Source organism: Salmo trutta, chromosome 5, assembly GCF_901001165.1.
Source record: "Salmo trutta chromosome 5, fSalTru1.1, whole genome shotgun sequence".
Classification (NCBI taxonomy): Eukaryota; Metazoa; Chordata; class Actinopteri; order Salmoniformes; family Salmonidae; genus Salmo; species Salmo trutta.
The window spans coordinates 50,750,170-50,768,689 of NC_042961.1; the positions used below are offsets into that span (position 1 = coordinate 50,750,170).

The following is an 18,520-nucleotide window of genomic DNA, read 5'->3' on the forward strand; positions in this document are numbered from 1 at the left end:
TGCTGCATATTCTAAACCATTTCCTGTTGTGCTGTGTTTCCTTCCAAGCTTGTGTGTTTCTTGAATGAATGGTGGGAACATACAGTTTGGAATTAGAATAGGATTTCAATGGGGATGGATCTGTACACGTACAAGTCTAGTGTAATATAGAAAATCCTCATCAACTGAATGAGTCACCATTTCTAGTGTGGTGGAAATTATCCAACCATTATGTAGGTTGGTGGAAATCCCCGTTGACTGAGGATGAGGGGTCGCCATTATGTAGATGTGTAATGATTGTTGAATTATGAACTATATTCATCAGTCTGACTCCGTCATCATGTGAATGCTACAGACCCATAGTGGTATCCAGTGGGGATAGCAGCGGTTGCTATGCATGTGTCGAGGTTTACCGTTATATAATTATTAAGAGGTTAAGGGACAAAGAGCTAATATCTTGCAGTCAGTGTCCTAGCATTAAACGACTGAGTTAACCTAAGCTCAGAGATGCGCAGTTAGAGGTTGAGCATATATGCTATGTATATTGTGAATAACATTTACATTTGAGTCATTTAGCAGACGCTCTTATCCAGAGCGACTTACAGTAGTGAGTGAATACATTTCATTTCATGCATTTTTTTTTGTACTGGCCCCCCGTGGGAATCGAACCCACAACCCTGGCGTTGCAAACACCATGCTGGCGTTGCAAACACCATGCTCTACCAACTGAGCCACAGGAGTGGATTTACCATTACACATTTCACCAAATAATAATTCAAGGAATATTAGTCAGAAATGATAAGACTATGGTTCCTATCCATTTAAAAGTAATCTGATTTATTACAGTTACGCAATAAGAATACAATTAACAAATGGTACACACCAGAAATCTTCACGATTAAAAACAATACAACATATCAAGTCTTAACAGCATAGAAAGTTCACCACTATGACATAGAAACGTAGATCAGGAGATTGGTTTACCAATGGCTCCATGATCAACATTTAAACCCAGCTTTTATTCTTCCAATAGCGCCAACTCCCAGTATGTCCTATCTTTTAATTAACATCACTTTGCACGGCCCAAAACATTAAAACAAAAGGCATACAACTTCACACACAATCTCTATTCTAATCACCACACCTCAACACCGTATGATAAAAGCACACCCCCGTGTCGCTCCTCTTTGAACTATTCGCCGTCTGACGAACAGAATAACAGTTTCTCTGTAACAATAAATCGATAGCACTTACAGTACAATAAAATATATACAAATTCATAGCTCTTTATGAACTCTTGAAACAATCCAAACATGACAATTTAATTCACACAGTAACATTCATTTAGTCGATTCAAGTTTCATCAGTCAGATAGTCCCTGATAAGGTGTGTTTGACTTCTGTGGTAGCCCACAGATGGTCTGCCTTCCAAACAATATCATAAATGGTGATTGAGTCATCACGCTGTGCTCCCACGCTAGTCAGTCGCTTTCTCTCATTCTTCCAAGAAACAAGGAGGCATCTGTGCAGTGGGTAACGTGATTTGCTGGTCTTTCTGTGAATTTTTGGGATCATGATACTGTGTCAAGTCCACTGTTTTTTTTCTAGAACTCTTTTTACTATACAGAAGTGAATCAACTTGTAACATAACAATATTACAATTGCAGAAACTAAACATGTACATTGATATAGGATCCACCCCTGCATGTTTTCTCCTTTGATGTCTGCGTGACCTGCTGACTGCACTTTGAGCATGGATCCTTACTATCGTCTTCTGTAGTTTTCCATCACTTCCTCTCCTCTGTCTCTCCTCTGTCTCTCCTCTGTCTCTCCTCTGTCTCTCCTCTGTCTCTCCTCTGTCTCTCCTCTGTCTCTCCTCTGTCTCTCCTCTGTCTCTCCTCTGTCTCTCCTCTGTCTCTGTCTCTCCTCTGTCTCTGTCTCTCCTCAGTCTCTCCTCTGTCTCTCCTCTGTCTCTCCTCTGTCTCTCCTCTGTCTCTGCTCTGTCTCTGCTCTGTCTCTGCTCTGTCTCTCCTCTGTCTCTCCTCTGTCTCTCCTCTGTCTCTCCTCTGTCTCTCCTCTGTCTCTCCTCTGTCTCTGTCTCTCCTCTGTCTCTCCTCTGTCTCTTCTCTGTCTCTGTCTCTCCTCTGTCTCTCCTCTGTCTCTCCTCTGTCTCTCCTCTGTCTCTCCTCTGTCTCTGTCTCTGCTCTGTCTCTCCTCTGTCTCTCCTCTGTCTCTCCTATGTCTCTGTCTCTCCTCTGTCTCTTCTCTGTCTCCTCCATCTCCGTCTCTCCTCTGTCTCTGTCTCTGTGGGCAGCTTGTGTTACACTTGATGAATGGGTTCCATTAAGCAGATCTGTTGTGGCGGGCATGTTTGTGGCTAATTCTGGGTTTACTGCTGCTATGGAAACCATTCGCAGGGTGTTTACACTGTGTTTTCATTCTCCCTAACTTGCTTGATTCTGTTGTTGTACTGTTGGTATACAGTACCTTGTTGTTTCTTTGTATGGGGTGTAGAGGGAGATATATTTGCATGTCTGTCTGGCTCTAGCTTGTCCAACACTTTGACGTATTCTCATTGGTTGGATTGGTTTTCTAGGCCTTACCAGGAAAATGAATACACACTCTGTTTAGTCACACTCTTCGACACATCTCTGCATGGCATTCACAATGTTTCTTTGAAGACTTGACACAGCTGCAATGCATACTTTGTATGACAGACCATTCAATGTGTTATTTACTGATTTGATTTGAGGTGATATTATCCAAACATGACTTCTCTGGCAACACCTCCCATCATCCCTAGGGGAAAAGTTATTCTATTCATGTTTCTTTGTTGAAAAGCAGAGACAGATTTCTTACTATCAAAAAGTTTAGAGACACGTGTGTGATAACATGTGCATAACATAGGTCCCTATGTGAGTTGTAAGTAACCAGAGGGGCTGTCCGTCCGTTTTGGCACAGGGGTGTCCTGCGGCCCCCCTCTCCACGTGGCCAACGGGGTGGTGCGGGGGGCGGTGTTCCAGTTCGGGGACGTGGCCGTGTACTCATGTTTCGGAGGGTATGCAGTGGAGGGCCACGGCAGGAGTGTGTGTCTGGAAAACAGGACCTGGACCCCCCCTCCCGCCTGCAGAGGTAGAGAGACTGCACCCCTACTGCGACCTAAAAGGAGGGCATCCTGTCTACTCCTGAAACCTTGCGTGCCCTCCCCTCCGCTTCACCAGTCCCTTGTGCTGTACACACTCCCTACTCTGCCCGTACACACTTCCCACTTTACTTGTACATACTATAAAGATAGGGATGCCTAGGGATGCCTGTCTCTATGGCACCGTCTGTTGGGTGGCTATGTGGTTTGAACCATTTCTATAAAGAAATGCAGTTTTTTTAGAATGCTGTCTTTATCCCAGTGCATGAAGTTGCATGGTCAAGGCCAATCACGGCATGACTACCAGTATCATTATCTCTTTCCTATTAAACAGTACTAGCTATCTTAACTGAATGCTTTCTCTCCTATGGAGCCTCTCTACACGTCAGATGGGGACTGTTTGGAGGATGTCTCAGTACTTTGGCTTTAATCAGGTGTGTGTGTCTTCCTGTTCTCCCCAGCGGTGTGTTGGCTGCAGTGCCTGAACGGAGGGGTGTGTCACAGACCCAACACCTGTTCCTGTCCTGAGGGGTGGATGGGCAGACTGTGTGAGGAACGTAAGTATTATCAATTACTCAATCAACCAATCACATTTATTTTGGGTTGATGGGCAGACTTGAGGTGTGTGTGTGTGTGTGTGTGTGTGTGTGTGTGTGTGTGTGTGTGTGTGTGTGTGTGTGTGTGTGTGTGTGTGTGAGAGAGAGAGAGAGATTTTTATTGTTTATTTCACTTTTGTATATTATCTACTTCACTTGCTTTGGTAATGTAAACATATGTTTCCCATGCCAATAAAGCCCCTTCAATTGAATTGAATTGGATTGAGATCTCAGTCCCTTCTCTCATCACAAGTAAAGAGTCAGTCAGAGAAAGTGGATCCACACTGCAGCCAGGAACAGACACACACTGTTTCACTGACTCTGGGGGAATTTATTCAGCTAGCTGTACACAGTCAGAGTAGAATAGTATGTACTCACATTAGATAGTCAAAAATCACAGAGACACATAAGGAAAATATTTCCCCATCTGTCTGAAAATGTTCACAGCTTTTGTGTACTCCGTCTTCAGGGTTGGGTAGATTACTTACTAAATGTAATCTGTTACTAGTTACCTGTCCAAAATTGTCATCAGTAAAGTAACTGTTGGATTGCCCAAACTCAGTAATGTAATCTAATTACATTCAGTTACTTTTAGATTAAGGCATTAGAAGAAGACAAAAATGTATGTTACCAATTTAACCACATCTATTGCCGGATAAATCAATGTTCAAGTTGACATAGCTGGCAATATATGGATGTTACATTTTATTTTTTGGGTTGGTTATGTAGGCTTCTTCTAACCCATCGCTTTCTACTACATATAATAATATGCTAAAATTATATCTTTACATTAAAAACCAAAGTCTGTCAGAATTCCAGTCAATCCAATAAATGCTATGCCCCTTGATCTTCAAGAATAGGACTTGGAAAGAGTCAAGTATAGATTAGCCAAGTTGTTTAACCTGAGCATGACCCCAAAACTAAGGACTTATTAGCCAGCCCAACTCTGTTGTTTAGGATTTTGTTGTCATGGAGGACTGATTGGGCTCATTGATTCGAGTTGAAAAATGTATTCTGCGCTCACGGAATGGCATGCTTTTAGCACTACTGAAAAATGAATGTCATATACTGCATTTGCTATAGGCCTTTTGTTTACCTTTTTGTTGGTGACACTTTGATATCTTGATAATGTGCAGCTGTTTAAAGGGCAAATCCATAGATGAAACGATAACAAAATGTTTGCCCCGCCTCTGTTTTGGTAATAAACTGAGGGATGGGCTTGGAGAAATGTAACCACTCTAATATTAATAGACAGAGCTATGGATGCAAGGACTGACCATTCATGATATCAAAAGGATTGTTTTATGAGACTATACGATGTTTGTTTACATTTACAATGTTTACAAACATCGGAGAAAAACAAGCTTATATGTTGGGTTCTCATGGAGTGTGACAGTTGAACTAAACTTATGAGGCATTTATAAGTTATACTCTTCAAGTATCAATGTATATATATAACTTATAAGTCCAAAATGGATGTAGCAGCTACAGATTGCCTCTCTCAGTCTATCAAAAGTGTGCAAGTTAGAGCATGTGTCCATTAGGCCTATGGATTTTATTTTATTAACATGAATTAGATTGAGCAATAAAAGCCCCACTTTTATTCCATAGGCTGGGATCTGCACTATGCAGATGTTGCAAGAGTGCATTTTCACTGGCTGTCTACTGGTTTCAAAAACAATGATTGATAGGCAACTTAAACTTCTTGAATTCAACCATTATTGTGTTCATTTAGATTCGTGAACAGCTATCCACAACAACCACATTCCGTAAGGCGCAAATAGCTAAATGAGAGAGCAGCAGTGTCACATCAATGCGCTATGTAGATATCAATAATAAGTGATATCTGTATCGCCGTAGACTACACCACTGCTGTCATCCTTACCTACAAGTGTTTATTCAAGTTGGATAATCTTTGGATGCCGACAGCAGTTGCACCATTGGAAGACATAGCTTGGACTGTAGCCTGTAAAAGCCTATTCCTGCTCTTTTCCCGCGATCCATACACACACATTTGGTGTGTCATCATAGTGGTCTCTGACTTGTGGTCAGACTTTCTCAGGTGGAACAAACTTGAAATTGCCCCTTTTTTCAATGCTGATTTGAATGTCATTGAGAAAACAGAGAAGTGTCAAAGATGTTTTGATTACAATATTTTTGCTGGTAACGTACAGGATTTCAGTTACCTTTTTTTTGTAATCCCTTACATATAACGGATTACATGTAGTCTGTTACTCCCCAACCCTGTCTGTCTTCCCCAGTGAGAGAGGTTGAGTCTGAAACCCTATTCACACAGTAGAGAGCGGTTGAGCCTGAAACCCCATTGACACAATAGAGAGGTTGAGCCTGAAACCCTATTCACACAGTAGAGAGGTTGAGCCTGAAACCCTATTCACACAGTAGAGAGAGGTTGAGCCTGAAACCCCATTGACACAATAGAGAGGTTGAGCCTGAAACCCTATTCACACAGTAGAGAGGTTGAGCCTGAAACCCTATTCACACAGTAGAGAGAGTTGAGCCTGAAATCCTATTCACACAGTAGAGAGAGGTTGAGCCTGAAACCCCATTGACACAATAGAGAGGTTGAGCCTGAAACCCCATTGACACAATAGAGAGGTTGAGCCTGAAACCACATTGACACAGTAGAGAGGTTGAGCCTGAAACCCTATTCACACAGTAGAGAGGTTGAGCCTGAAACCCTATTCACACAGTAGAGAGAGGTTGAGCCTGAAACCCTATTCACACAGTAGAGAGAGGTTGAGCCTGAAACCCTATTCACACAGTAGAGAGAGGTTGAGCCTGAAATCCTATTCACACAGTAGAGGTTGAGTCTAAAACCCTATTCACACAGTAGAGTTTGAGCCTGAAACCCTATTCACACAGTAGAGAGGTTGAGCCTGAAACCCTATTCACACAGTAGAGAGAGGTTGAGCCTGAAACCCTATTCACACAGTAGAGAGAGGTTGACCCTGAAACCCTATTCACACAGTAGAGAGAGGTTGAGTCTGAAACCCTATTCACACAGTAGAGAGGTTGAGTCTGAAACTCTATTCACACAGTGGAGAGAGGTTGAGTCTGAAACCCTATTCACACAGTAGAGAGAGGTTGAGCCTGAAACCCTATTCACACAGTAGAGAGAGGTTGAGCCTGAAACCCTATTCACACAGTAGAGAGAGGTTGAGCCTGAAACCCTATTCACACAGTAGAGAGGTTGAGTCTGAAACTCTATTCACACAGTGGAGAGAGGTTGAGTCTGAAACCCTATTCACACAGTAGAGAGGTTGAGTCTGAAACACCATTCACACAGTAGAGAGGTTGAGTCTGAAACTCTATTCACACAGTGGAGAGAGGTTGAGTCTGAAACCCTATTCACACAGTAGAGAGGTTGAGTCTGAAACCCTATTCACACAGTAGAGAGGTTGAGTCTGAAACTCTATTCACACAGTGGAGAGAGGTTGAGTCTGAAACCCTATTCACACAGTAGAGAGGTTGAGCCTGAAACCCCATTCACACAGTAGAGAGAGGTTGAGCCTGAAACATTATTTGTGACGTTACAGCCTTATTCTAAAATAGATTTTTTTTAAACGTTCTCATCAATCCACAAATAATATCCCATAATGCCAAAGAAAAAAAACGCTTTTTCATTTTTTTTGCAAATGTATACATTTTTTGCAAATTTAAATAAAAAAAACTTCAACATCACATGTACATAAGTATTCAAACCCTTAACTCAGTACTTTGTTGTTGTCGCTGCACAGCCATTTTCAGGTCTCTCCAGAGATGTTCGATCGGGTTCATGTCCGGGCTCTGGCTGGGCCACTCAAGGACATTCAGAGACTTGTCCCGAAGCCACTCCTGCATTGTCTTGGCTGTGTGCTTAGGGTTGTTGTCCTGTTGTTGGTGAACCGTCACCCCAGTCTGAGGTCCTGAGCACTCTGAAGCAGGTTTTCATCTCTCTGTACTTTGCTCTGTTCATCTTTCCCTTGATCTTAACTAGTCTCCCAGTCCCTACCGCTGAATAACATCCCCACAGCATGATGCTGCCTTTGTTTCATCAGACCAGAGAATCTTTTCTCATGGTCTGACAGTCCTTTGGCAAACTCCAAGTGGGCTGTCATGTGCCTTTTACTGAGGAGTGGCTTCCATCTGGCCACTCTACCATAAAGGCCTGATCGGTGGAGTGCTGCAGAGATGGTTGCCCCTCTGGAAGGTTCTCCCATTTCCACAGATGAACTCTAAGAATGATGGCGGCCACTGTGTTCTTGGGGACCTTCAATGCTGCTGACATTTTTTGGTATCTTTTCCCCAGATCTGTGCCTCGACACAATCCTGTCTCGGAGCTCTACGGACAATTATTTCGACCTCATGGCTTTGTATTTGCTCTGACATGCACTGTCAACTGTGGGACCTTATATAGACAGGTGTGTGCCTTTCCAAATCATGTCCAGTCAATTGAATTTACCACAGGTGGACTCCAATCAAGTTGTAGAAACATCTCAAGGATGATCAATGGAAACCTGGATGATCAAAGATGCACCTGAACTCAATTTCGAGTCTCATAGCAAAGGGTCTGAATAGTTATAGAAATAAGGTATTTATTTTTTATACATTTGCAAAAATGTATACAAAACCTGTTTTTGCCATGTCATTATGGGGAATTGTGTGTAGATTGATGAGGAAAGGTTTTTATTGAATCCATTTTAGAATATGGCCGTAACGTAACAAAATGTGGAAAAAGGGAAGAGGTCTAAATTCTTTCTGAATGCACTGTACACAGCAGAGTAGTACACTATATAGAGAATTAGGGTGCCATGTTGGACGTAGCCAGAGAGAAAGCTGCTCTTTGACCACCGCTTGCTACCCACAACACACACAGCTTGCCTGTGTTGAATGACCCCAGGGGTTTAGTCAGTGTGGTGAAACACATAATTGTTGATGACTCATCATGTGGCGATGGCTTCCAGTTTATGTTTGTGTCTCTCCTCCAATCAAATCACAGCTATCTGCATCCTGCCGTGTCTGAACGGCGGGCGGTGCGCGGCACCCTACCAGTGCGAGTGTCCCACGGGCTGGACGGGGACGCGCTGTCACAGTGGTAAGTATGTGAGAGTGTGTCACAGCGGTGGGTGTGTATGTGTAACAGTGTAGGTTCCGACCCCCCCTCTTCGCCCCCAACCTGGGCTCGAACCAGGGACCCTTGCACACATCAACAACTGACACCCACGAAGCATCGTTACCCGTCGCACCACAAAAGCCGCGGCCGTTGCAAGGGGAACAACCTCTTCAGGTCTCAGAGCGAGTGACGTCACTGATTGAAACGCTATTAGCGCGCACCACCGCTAACTAACTAGCCATTTCACATCGGTTACATATGTGTTGTCTTAATTTGTCGGTGAGGAGTGTGTGTGTGCGTTTGTGTTTGTTTCACAGTGGTGAGTGTGTGTGTGTGAGGTGCTCATTGATGTGAGACACAGCTGTATCCCTAATTTATTACCTCCTGAGAGGGTTTCCACTTTGTGACTCCAATATAAGCATACTTACCTACAGTAGGGGCCTTAGCTTGTGTGGAATGTTTAATAGGACTTTTGTAAGGAAAATATTATCTTGTGGCCTCTAGGGAGATGGGAGATAGGGATGTCAGCAGGTTGTCACTGATAAAAGCAGTGAAGCAAAAATCATTAAACGAAGCTTTTGAAATAGGCTTAAAAAAATAAAGCTGCAGATATTTTAGGAAGTTCTTACTTTTGAGCTGTCCCAAAACTACTTCAGTTACCAGACAACTTTGAGTTTTCTTAAAACACTTTTTCTTAAAAGAAGTAATAGGAGTTTTTTCCCCCACACCTCATAGTTAGGATTCAGGCCTTGTAGCTGCTTAGAATAAATGCAGTATTGTATTCTAGGCTGGTAATGATTTGTCAGACTCCGGAGCCTCGAAGCTGTAAAACCGAGAATCACAACAAAATTAGAAGACATTGCAACCCGTTTCTCCCACTGACCTTTGTCAATAGCACCTGATAAATTCAAGGCGACAATGTTATTGAGAGCAGTAGCAACATATTTGCAGTTCTCCATGCTAACGTTATATTCCAGAAAGAAACTGCAGTAGAAAGGATTATCTACACATAACGAGCAGCTCATTTTATAGACCCAAGATGCTACACCACAGAACAATCTGAAAATCGTCTCTCGGCATGTCCAGCTCACTCATTATCTCAGCCAATCATGGCTAGTGGGTTCCTGTCTTTATCTTTGGCTAAACCAACTAGGCTCATAATTGAACAACTTTATTTGTATTTACAGGTGGCATAAACGTTTGTTATTAAGTCACATGAAAGTTCACATGTTCGAGAAGGCATTTCTGCCAAAAAACGCATTTTGAGAAAAAAAATGACGTTCAAATGGCTCTCCTGTGAAGTCGTGACTTGTGACATCTGCCTAGTTTACTGAATCGAGCCACATATGGACAGGAGTGAAGGGGGAATTTTAAGTGACATCGGGGAGAGAATGAATGATCCGAGGTACTTATCCATCCATTCTGTGTCAGCGTGCGTCATACTGTAGGCTACTGTTGCCGTAGTAATGCACGTCTGTGACAACCGAGCTTTTGCAGTGACAGGCATTGCTCTTAAACAGAGTCCAAAGCAACCACTACCATCATCGTAGAAGCATGGACTGAAACATGACCCTTTCCTATAGACAGACTACCTCTTGGATTGTTAGGCATACTGTTCAATTCAATTCCATACAACTTTATTAATCCCCGAAGGGCAGTTAGAAGGGCCTCGTCAGTGAGTGGCGACAACATAATATATACTGTACAGTATGGCAGTGTGCTTTGGTTCTCTCAGACATGATGACATCATTTGTTGACGCAGTAATACTGAAACAAAGCCACTAATACCTTTCTTCTCCTTTTCTGTTCAATCATGACCTCTTTCTGTTTGAAATAAATGTTTGTATGCATTTCAGGAGAATATGGGTGTGGAAAACACCATTTTGATAGTGTTTCCCTAGAAAAAGGGTGAGACCAAGTTATTCTGCCCAGAGGGAAGACTGCATTGCCAGTTCGCCTGAGTAACCAAGGGTTCTACCAGGAAACATCTGTTATTATGAGGAAGTCTTGTAGATGAGATTCTGACTCTTATTGTCACGTCCTGACCATAGTAAGTTCTTATTTTCTATGGTAGAGTAGGTCAGGGCGTGACAGGGGGTGTTTGTCCGTTTTTGTATTTCTAGGTTAGTTTTTGTTTGGCATGACCTCCAATTAGAGACAGCCGGTTGTCGTTGTCTCTAACTGGAAGCCATATTTAAGTTGATGTTTGTCCCACTGGTGTTTTGTGGGTGATTAATTTGGTGAGTAGTGTATGCCTGCTCTGCGTCACGGCTTTCTTGTTTTTGTATTTCAAGTTTATTGGTTATTGCAGTTAGTTTCACGATTTAATAAAAGATGTGGAACTACGATCACGCTGCGTATTGGTCCGATCCTTCTGAAAGCACTGACAGAGATCACCCACCACAAGAAGGCCAAGCAGCGTGCGCTGACTGGGAGGACGAGCTGGACCGGGGAGAATCAACGACAGAAGCCCGAGAGGCAGCGGCAAAAAAATAGTTGGGGGGGCACACGGAGAGATTGGCGAGGTCGGGGTTGAGACCTGAGCCAACCCCCCATGCTTACCGTGGGGAGCAAGTGACCGAGCAAGCACCGTATTATGCGGTGATGCGCACTGTGTCGCCAGTGCGTACTCACAGCCCGGTGCGCTCGATGCAAGCTCCTCACAGTTGCCGTGCTAGAGTTGGCCGTCAGCCAGGAAGAAGTGCGCCGGCTCAGCGTGTCTGGTCTCCAGTGCGTCTCTACGGCCCAGGTTATCCTGCGCCTGCTCTACGCATGGTACCCCCGTTCACCAGCGCAGCACAGTTCGTCCCGTGCCAGCGTCTCGCCCTTGCTGGGCTACAGTGACCATCCAGCCAGGATGGGGTGTGCCAGCCCTGAGCTGGCACACCGTAGGAAGACTCCAGTGGTGATCAATGGTCCGAAGCCTCCAGTGATAATCCATGGCACGAAGCCTCCAGTGATGATCCATGGCCCGGTGCCTGTAGGGATGATCCATGGCATGAAGCCTCCAGTGATGATCCATGGCCCGGAGGCTGTAGGGATGATCCATGGCACGAAGCCTCCAGTGATTATCCATGGCCCGGAGCCTCCAGTGATGATCCATGGCACAAAGCCTCCAGTGATGATCCATGGTGCGGAACCAGTAGTGATGATCCATGGCACGGAGCTTGCAGCGAAGGTCCCCAGTCCGGAACCTACAGAGACGCTCCTCAGCCTGGAGCCTCCAGCGATGCTCCTCAGCCCGGAGCCTCCAGCTACGCTCCTCAGCCCGGAGCCTCCAGCGACGCTCCTCAGCCCGGAGCCTCCAGCGACGCTCCTCAGCCCGGAGCCTCCAGCGACACTCCTCAGCCCGGAGCCTCCAGCGACGCTCCGCAGCCCGGAGCCTCCAGCGACACTCCTCAGCCCGGAGCCTCCAGCGACGCTCCTCAGCCCGGAGCCTCCAGCGACACTCCTCAGCCCGGAGCCTCCAGCGACACTCCTCAGCCCGGAGCCTCCAGCGACGCTCCGCAGCCCGGAGCCTCCAGCGACACTCCGCAGCCCGGAGCCTCCAGCGACGCTCCGCAGCCCGGAGCCTCCAGCGACGCTCCTCAGCCCGGAGCCTCCAGCGACACTCCTCAGCCCGGAGCCTCCAGCGACGCTCCGCAGCCCGGAGCCTCCAGCGACACTCCTCAGCCCGGAGCCTCCAGCGACGCTCCTCAGCCCGGAGCCTCCAGCGACGTTCCTCAGCCCGGAGCCTCCAGCGACGCTCCGCAGCCCGGAGCCTCCAGCGACGCTCCGCAGCCCGGAGCCTCCAGCGACACTCCTCAGCCCGGAGCCTCCAGCGACGCTCCGCAGCCCGGAGCCTCCAGCGACACTCCTCAGCCCGGAGCCTCCAGCGACGCTCCGCAGCCCTGAGTCTTCAGCGAGGGTCCGCAGCCCTGAGTCTTCAGCGAGGGTCCGCAGCCCTGAGTCTTCAGCGAGGGTCCGCAGCCCTGAGTCTTCAGCGAGGGTCTGCAGCCCGGAGTCTTCAGCGACGGTTGGCAGTTCAGAGCCTCCGGCGCTGATCCCGGGCGGTGTGGGGGCTACGTCCCGAACCAGAGCCGCCACCATGAGTAGATGCCCACCCGGACCCTCCCCTATAGGGTCAGGTTTGCGGCCGGGAGTCCGCACCTTTGGGGGGGGGGGGGGGGGGGGGGGGGGTACTGTCATGCCCTGACCTGAGAGAGTCGTTTTTCTCTGTTTGGTTGGTTCAGGGTCTGACATGGGGTGGGCATTCTATGTGTTTTATGTCTATGTTGTTTTTGTATTTCTTTGTTGGGCCGAGTATGGTTCCTAATCAGAGGCAGCTGTCTATCGTTGTCTCTGATTAGGAATCATACTTAGGCAGCCTGTTTCCCACCTGTGTTTGTGGGTTATTGTTATTTCTGTGTGTATACGGCACAGTGCGTTACGTTTCTTGCTGCGTACCTGTTAATTGTTTTGGTTTCGGTTTCCCTCAATAAAGATGTGGAATTACCGGCACGCTGCGCCTTGGCTCCTATATGACAGGGAATTTGAAGATTCAGAACGTGACACTTACTGAAAGTGTGGGTGTGTGTGTCCACACCTTCTCCCTGTTACTCATTTAGTCAAAGGCAGGGGTGCAACTTTCACATTCTGAAATTGTGATACAAAACGAGGCAACAGTGTGCTTTTGGACCATGCAGACGCCTCCGAGCGGTCGGGTAGGCTGTCTGGAGTAAAAAAATTATTATGTTCCCCCCAACTTCTAAAACCAAAGTTGCTCTCCTGGTCAAAGGCAATAACTGCCTCAGCCTTAGGATAGTTCTTGGTCAGGTGCATGCAAAGCTGATAGACCTGAGTGAGTGAGTGAGTGAGTGAGTGAGTGAGTGAGTGAGTGAGTGAGTGAGTGTGTGTGTGTGTGTATATATATGTTGAATGGTTTACGGTTGTCTTGACAGTGTGTGTGTATATATATATGTTGAATGGTTTACGGTTGTATTGACCGTGTGTGTGTTTTCACAGCGGTGTGCTCGTCGTCCTGTCTGAACGGTGGGAGGTGCATCAGGCCTAACAGGTGTCACTGCAGTCCAGGGTGGAGCGGGCACGACTGCTCTAGGTGACAAACCACACACACACACACACACTACCAGACCACTCTGTACTACCAGACCACTCTGTACTACCAGACCACTCTGTACTACCAGACCACTCTGTACTACCCGACCACTCTGTACTACTAGACCACTCTGTACTACCAGACCACTCTGTACTACCAGACCAGTCTGTACTACCAGACCAGTCTGTACTACTAGACCACTCTGTACTACTAGACCACTCTGTACTACCAGACCACTCTGTACTACTAGACCACTCTGTACTACCAGACCACTCTGTACTACTAGACCACTCTGTACTACCAGACCACTCTGTACTACTAGACCACTCTGTACTACTAGACCACTCTGTACTACCAGACCACTCTGTACTACCAGACCACTCTGTACTACCAGACCTCACGGTTCTACTTGATCACACACAGATCAAAATATTTCAGGAACATCTCTAGTCAGGAATGACAAATCCTAACATTAATAATGCTCATAAGGAAATCATTATCTCTTCCTGTGACGCTCGTCGTAAGGAGTAGACCAAGGTGCAGCGTGTTGAGTGCTCATGATAAATATTTATTAAACTCAGAACACTAAAGCAAAACAACAAATAACGGAAAACGACCGTCACGTTCTGCAGGCTTTACAGAGCTGTGCAAAAACAAGATCCCACAAACCCAGGTGGAAAAAAACCTACTTAAGTATGATCTCCAATTATAGACAACGAGGACCAGCTGCCTCTAATTGGAGATCATCCCAAACAAACCCAACATAGAAATAGAAAACTAGAACCTGAACATAGAAATACAAAACATAGAAAAACACCCCCTGTCACGCCCTGACCAGTCTACCATAGAAAATAACTGCTTACCATGGTCAGGACGGGACACTTCCCCTTTTCCTGAATGAGGCCTAGTTTGTGTCTATGTCATCATTTGAAGGAAACCCTAGTACAGCAATACAAAGTGACCTACTATATAATCTCTCTGTAATGTGAGGCACTCTCACCAGACCTAGGCTCAAACAATATTTGAAATAATTGAAAATACTTTACCGGCAGTGCTTGATTGAGCTTGCCTGGCTTAATCAACCACTAGAATAGTCCCAAAACTGCAAACCTGCCCATGGCACTATTGGCAGGCTAGAGCAGACACTCAAAGTATTTGTAAGGTTTCATGTAGTATTTGAACCCAGGTCTGTGTCTCAGCTCAGCTCTCCCTCTCTGTCTGTTGGAGTTGGGCCAAGGTATGGCTGGGCAGAGAGGCTCAGTACTAACTGGACACATACAGTGCATTCGGAAAGTATTCAGACCCCTTCCCTTTTTTCACATTTTGTTACGTTACAGCCTTATTCTAAAATGGAATGAATAAAATAAAAAATCCTCATCAATGTAACGATCGTCGTGCATGAAGGAAGAAGTGGACCAAGGCGCAGCTGGGAGCGAACACATGTTATTTATTTCAGACTGAAATAACACGGTCAAAACAGAGAATAAACGTATCGCTACTGCTCAAACAAAAAGAGACACAACAACCCACAAACATCGTGGGGGAAAAGGAACTTAAATGTGATTCCCAATCAGACTTCACAAGCGACAGCTGTCTGATTGGGAAATCACCCCGAGCCCAACATAGAAATAAAACACAAAGAAAGGCTATAACCAAAACATAGAAAATAAACCATAGAAATGCCACACCCTGACCAAAATAGCAGAGTTCACCTGGTCAGGGCATGACAATCAATCTACACACAATATCCTGTAATGACAAAGCGGAAACAGGTTTTAAGATTTTTTTGCAAATTTCACACAAATAAAAACCCGAAAAAACTTATTTACGCAAGTATTCAACCCTTTGCTTTGAGACTCGAAATTGAGCTCAGGCACATCCTGTTTGCATTGATCATCTTTGAGATGTTTTTCAACTTGATTGGAGTCCACCTGTCGTAAATTCAATTGATTTTACATGATTTGGAAAGGCAAACACCTGCCTATATACAGTAAGGTCCCACAGTTTACAATGCATGTCAGCGCAAACACCAAGTCGTGAGGTCGAAGGAACTGTCGGTAGAGTGCCGAGACAAAATTGTGTCGAGGCACAGATCTAGGGAAGGGTAGCAAAACATTTCTGCAGCATTGAAGGTTCCGAACACAGTGGCCTCCATCATTCTTAAATGGAAGACGATTGGAATCACCAAGACTCTTCCAAGAGCTGGCCGCCCGGCCAAACTGAGCAATCGGTGGAGAAGGGCCTAGATCAGGGAGATGACCAAATACCCGATGGTCACTCTGACAGAGCTCCAGAATTCCTCTGTGCAGATGGGAGAACCTTCCAGAAGGACAACCATCTCTGCAGCACTCCACCAATCAGGCTTTTATGGTAGAGTGGGCACACGGAACCCACTCCTCAGTAAAAGGCACATGAAACAAGATTCTCTGGTCTGATGAAACCAAGATTGAACTCTTTGGCCTGAATGCCAAGCGTCACTTCTGGAGGAAACCTGGCACCATCCCTACGGTGAAGCATGGTGGTGGCAGCATCATGCTGTTGGGATGTTTTTCAGTGGCAGGGACTGGGTGACAAGTCAGGATCAAGGGAAAGATAAACGGAGCAGAGTACAGAGAGATCCTTGATGAAAACCTGCTCCAGAGCGCTCATGACCTCAGACTGGAGTGAAGGTTAATTAACATTCCAAGAGGACAACAACTCTAAGCACACAGGCAAGACAACGCAGGAGTGGCTTCGGGACAAGTCTCTAAATGTCGTTGACTGGCTCAGCCAGAGCCCGGACTTGAACCCGATCGAACATATCTAGAGATAGCTGTGCAGCGACGCTCCCCATCCAACCTGACAGAGCTTGAGAGGATCTGCAGAGAAGAATGGGTGAAACTCCCCAAATACAGATGTGCCAAGCTTGTAGCATCATACCCAAGAAGACTCGAGGCTGTAATCGCTGCCAAAGGTTCTTCAATAAATTACTGAGTAAAGGGTCTGAATACTTATGTAAATGTGATATTTCATTTATTTTTATATATATATATATATATATATATATGCAAAAATGTGTAAAAAACTGTTTTTTACTTTGTCATTATAGGGTATTGTGTGTAGATTGATGAGGGGAAATAACAATTGAATCAATTTTAGAACAAGGCTGTACATAACAAAATGTGGAAAAAGTGAAAATGTCTGAATACTTTCCGAATGCACTGTATCTGATTTAATGGGAAGATGTACAGTATCTGGCTGACTGCACCACTCTAACAGAGAAAGCTCTCCTAATCTGACTGAACATCTAGGTAAAGATAGTGTCAGGAATTTTTTTTCCAGGTAAAAACTCTAATTCCAATGTACTGCAAAGCTCAAGGCTGACAGATATAACTGAATGAGAAAACCTCTCTCTCACTTCTGATTGGACTCATTTGGCCATTTGGCTATGAGCCACACTGCAGGGCTATCCATCCATTGTGATGCCACTTTTTTTGCCTACTCTCTCACTGGGAAGACAGCCAACTGGGCTTTTTCAAACCCCAACAGTCAGATCAAAACAGGCCGGCACCGAGTAGTTTATAACTACGGGACTAATGGCAATGTTTTCTACATTTAAAATATCAAGCCAGGAATAAAAGGTTTTGAAAATGACAAATGATTTAGTCTAATAGTCTTTTTCATTTTCTCTCAACTTTACAGGAAAAGGAAAACAGGATATTTTAATATTTAAGTCCATTCAACGTGAAAGAAGATTTCGCTCTCCATGAAGGGAATTTTGTGTAATTATTTCATAATTGTAAACCATGAATTCTGTCCCCCTCCCAGGGAAACAAAAACAGATACATTTTGTAAAATAAAGCTGTATTTTTTCATATAGAAAATGAACAGTATTAAATATGCTGCTATACTTGTACGATGTGTAAAAACGATGTGATTGTCCAATGTATATGTGTAAACTATTCTCACGTTTTTATTAAAGCATAAAATACAACTGAATCGGTTCCATTCACTCCAACTGTATGTTCCTCAATGTTTTTCAGAGCCAAGCCTATGTGAGCAAGTGAATGGCATCAGATTGCTCTATCGTATGATTAGCTGATATGTTAAAAACCTAAGTGTTTGCAAGATGGCAGGCGTCTGCAATGTAGTTGGGCTGGAACGCCACTAGTATCTCATCTCTGTTGTTGGGTGTTGTGACGCTAAGGCATGTCTGGTGCCGGCAGTGGCTCTCTCCATGTCTTTACTATAGTTCCCTAATGATCCTTCTAGAATCAGTGTGCCAGTAGCATACCACCCTGCATCCCACTGCTGGCTTGCTTTTGAAGCTAAGCATGGTTGGTCCCTGGATGGGAGACCAGATGCTGCTGGAAGTGGTGTTGGAGGGCCAGAAGGAGGCACCCTTTCCTCTGGTCTAAAAAAATATCAGTGATTGGGGACATTGCCCTGTGTAGGGTGCTGTCTTTCGGATGGGATGTTAAATGGTGTCCGGACTCTCTGTGGTCACTAAAGATCCCATGGCACTTATTGTAAGAGTTGGGGTGTTAACCCTGGTGTCCTGGCTAGATCCCAGTCTGGCTCAGATACCATTGTCACCTAATCATCCCCAAATTA

The 18,520-nt window shown here is 45.2% G+C and overlaps 1 protein-coding gene across 1 annotated transcript in view; it reads left to right on the forward strand.

Moving 5' to 3' along the window:
- The window catches only part of LOC115194961 (sushi, von Willebrand factor type A, EGF and pentraxin domain-containing protein 1), a 162,527-nt gene extending 144,622 nt beyond the window's left edge, over positions 1-17,905 (forward strand). The window contains exons 48-52 of the mRNA XM_029754865.1: positions 2,940-3,110; positions 3,582-3,677; positions 8,716-8,811; positions 13,834-13,927; positions 17,609-17,905. Of these exons, the coding sequence (XP_029610725.1) occupies positions 2,940-3,110; positions 3,582-3,677; positions 8,716-8,811; positions 13,834-13,927; positions 17,609-17,639 (488 nt within the window). The 3' untranslated portion in view covers positions 17,640-17,905. The remainder of the gene's footprint in view (positions 1-2,939; positions 3,111-3,581; positions 3,678-8,715; positions 8,812-13,833; positions 13,928-17,608) is intronic.
- Positions 17,906-18,520: the final 615 nt, after the last annotated feature.